Source organism: Monodon monoceros, unplaced genomic scaffold, assembly GCF_005190385.1.
Source record: "Monodon monoceros isolate NGI ecotype Baffin Bay Population unplaced genomic scaffold, NGI_Narwhal_1 Super_Scaffold_21, whole genome shotgun sequence".
Taxonomy (NCBI): Eukaryota; Metazoa; Chordata; class Mammalia; order Artiodactyla; family Monodontidae; genus Monodon; species Monodon monoceros.
In genome coordinates, this window is record NW_021703778.1 from 34185465 (window position 1) to 34188242 (window position 2778).

General features: G+C 41.9%; 1 protein-coding gene across 1 annotated transcript; it reads left to right on the forward strand.

The window, feature by feature from the left end:
* Nucleotides 1-685: 685 nt before the first annotated feature.
* LOC114903803 (zinc finger protein 639-like) lies at nt 686-2545 on the forward strand. The gene is given in 5 exon segments (XM_029237064.1): nt 686-831; nt 833-852; nt 1004-1543; nt 1759-1809; nt 1812-2545. Coding segments are annotated over 5 exon segments (1491 nt in total).
* Nucleotides 2546-2778: the final 233 nt, after the last annotated feature.

Below are 2778 nucleotides of genomic sequence, written 5' to 3' on the forward strand. Positions count from 1 at the left end.
TCCCCAAAAGGCAAAGGTGTTTCAACCTCTGGAAATATATTGATGGTATTCACTACACTAACAGATTAAAGGAAGAAAATCATACCTCCATCTCAAAAGATGAAGAAAAATATTTGAACCAGTTCCTGATTAGAGGAAAAAAAATGCTTACAAAAAAAATCACCTTAGTAAACTAGACATAGAGGAAAACTTCAACAGCCTAATACTTCAGGTTGCAATATTGCAGAAAAGTTGTTTTAGCTATAAGCATTAGAAATCTCCAGACCGACAGCCGTGAAAAAGGAAGAAGTCTTAGGTAAAGTGCCACCAGGGATAGTTAATTAAGTAGCTCAAAATCATCATCAAAGACACAATGTGCCCGAGTTCGGCCGCCGAGCCTGGGCCGGGGACCTGGCAGGCAGGGAGTAGTGCGCGCGGGCAAGGAGTGGGGCTGGCCCAGAGGAGCGCCCCGGAGCGTGAGGGCCAGAGCGGCGCCGGCCGCCTTGCGCCCGGGGGTGGGGCTGCGCACCTCCCCCCAACCCCCACCCCGCTCGGGCGTCTGGTCCGGCGCCTCCTCGGAGCTGCGCCTGGGCTGGCCGGGCGGACCCCAAGGACTGGCATTTTTTTTTTTTTACCATCTGTGAAAACTTCCTGTGATTCATTTTTCCTCACTCCAGTATTAAGAAATACACCAAATTAAAAAGATATGAATGAACATCCTAAAAAAAGGAAAAGGAAGACTTTACACCCTTCTCGTTATTCAGATTCCTCTGGAATAAGCAGAATTGCAGATGGATTCCATGGAATTTTTTCTGATCATTGTTACAGTGTTTGTTCTATGAGACAACCAGACAAAATATTTTGACAACAAAGTCTAATCATGAAAAAAACGACAAAGATCATTAGTGGGACATCCTGCAAAATACCCTACCAGTCCCCTCAAAATTGTCATGGTCGTCGAAAACAAGGGAAGTCTGAGAAACTGCTACAGCTAACAGTAGCCTAGAGACGTGACAACTAAATAATGATGATTCTGATACAGAGACATCAAAAGACTTACCAAAATTTACAGATGGAATCAAGGCCACAAACAGAAATCAAAACTACCTGGTTCCAGGTCCTGTACTTAGAATTCGAGACCATACTGCCTTTTCTACAGAAAAATGTGCTGATACTGAAATTTGTGATGAAGAGTGCGACTCCCCTGAATCAATCAACCAGCAAACTCAAGAGGAGAGCCCTATAGAAGTTCATACTGCTGAAGGTGTTCCAGTTGCTGCAGAAGTGCGTGCAATTTCTGAAGATTATGATATAGAGACAGAAAACAATTCCTCGGAGAGTCTCCAAGACCAAACTGATGAAGAGCCGCCAGCTAAATTTTGCAAACTTCTTGACAAGAGCGAAGCTTTGAATGTGACTGCCCAGCAGAAATGGCCTTTGCTGAGAGCTAATAGCAGTGGCCTCTATAAACGTGAGCTTTGTGAGTTCAACAGGAAATATTTTTCTGATTTAAAGCAGCATATGATCTTGAAGCATAAGTGTAGTGATTCAAATGTGTGTCGGGGGCTTCCCTGGTGGCGCAGTGGTTGAGAGTCCGCCTGCCGGTGCAGGGGACACGGGTTCGTGCCCGGGTCCGGGAAGATCCCACATGCCGCGGAGCGGCTGGGCCCGTGAGCTATGGCCGCTGAGCCTGTGCGTCCGGAGCCTGTGCTTTGCAACAGGAGAGGCCACAGCAGTGGGAAGCCCGCGTACAGCAAAAAAAAAAAAAAAAAAAAAAATTTTGTGTCGAGTATGCAAAGAGTTTCTCTACCAATATGCTTCCGATCGAACATCCAAACTGCATGAAGAGGATCCCTACATTTGTAAATGCTGTGACTATAAAACAGTAATTTTTGAGAACCTCAGCCAGCACACTGCAGACACCCATTTTAGTGATCACCTTTATTGGTGTGAGCAGTGTGATGTACAGTTCTCCTCAAGCAGTGAACTCTACCTACATTTCCAGGAGCACAGCTGTGATGAACAGTACTTGTGTCAGTTCTGTGAACATGAAATGAATGATCCAGAAGACTTGCATAGCCATGTGGTAAATGAGCATGCATGTAAATTATTAGAGTTAAGTGATAAGTATAACAATGGAGAACATGGACAGTACAGCCTCTTAAGCAAAATTACATTTGACAAATGTAAAAACTTCTTTGTATGTCAAGTATGTGGGTTTCAGAATAGACTTCATACAAATGTTAACAGGCCTGTTGCTATTGAACATACTAAAATTTTTGCTCATGTCTGTGATGACTGTGGGAAAGGCTTTTCAAGCATGCTAGAATATTGCAAACATTTAAATTCACATTTATCTGAAGGGATTTATTTATGTCAATATCGTGAATATTCAACAGGACAGATTGAAGATCTTAAAATCCAGCTAGATTTCAGGCATTCAGCTGATTTACCTCATAAATGTAGTGACTGCTTAATGAGGTTTGGAAATGAAAGGGAATTAATAAGTCACCTTCCAGTCCATGAGACAACTCGATTGTTCTCTTTAACTTCCATAATGATGTAAAATAATAAATTTGACTTTTTTGCAGATGTTAAAATGGATGATTTTAAACACAACTTATGAGAACTGTCTTTAACAAGATTTTTTTTAATTGCCAATTTTCTTGGCATTGCTACCTTTTTCAGTATATAATTGTATCCTAAATGTGGTATTTTCAATGTATTATAGTTGGTAGTTTTAACCACTTTTGGGCTATCATCGTTTTTCTTGCATGTGCTCTGATTTCATAAATTGAT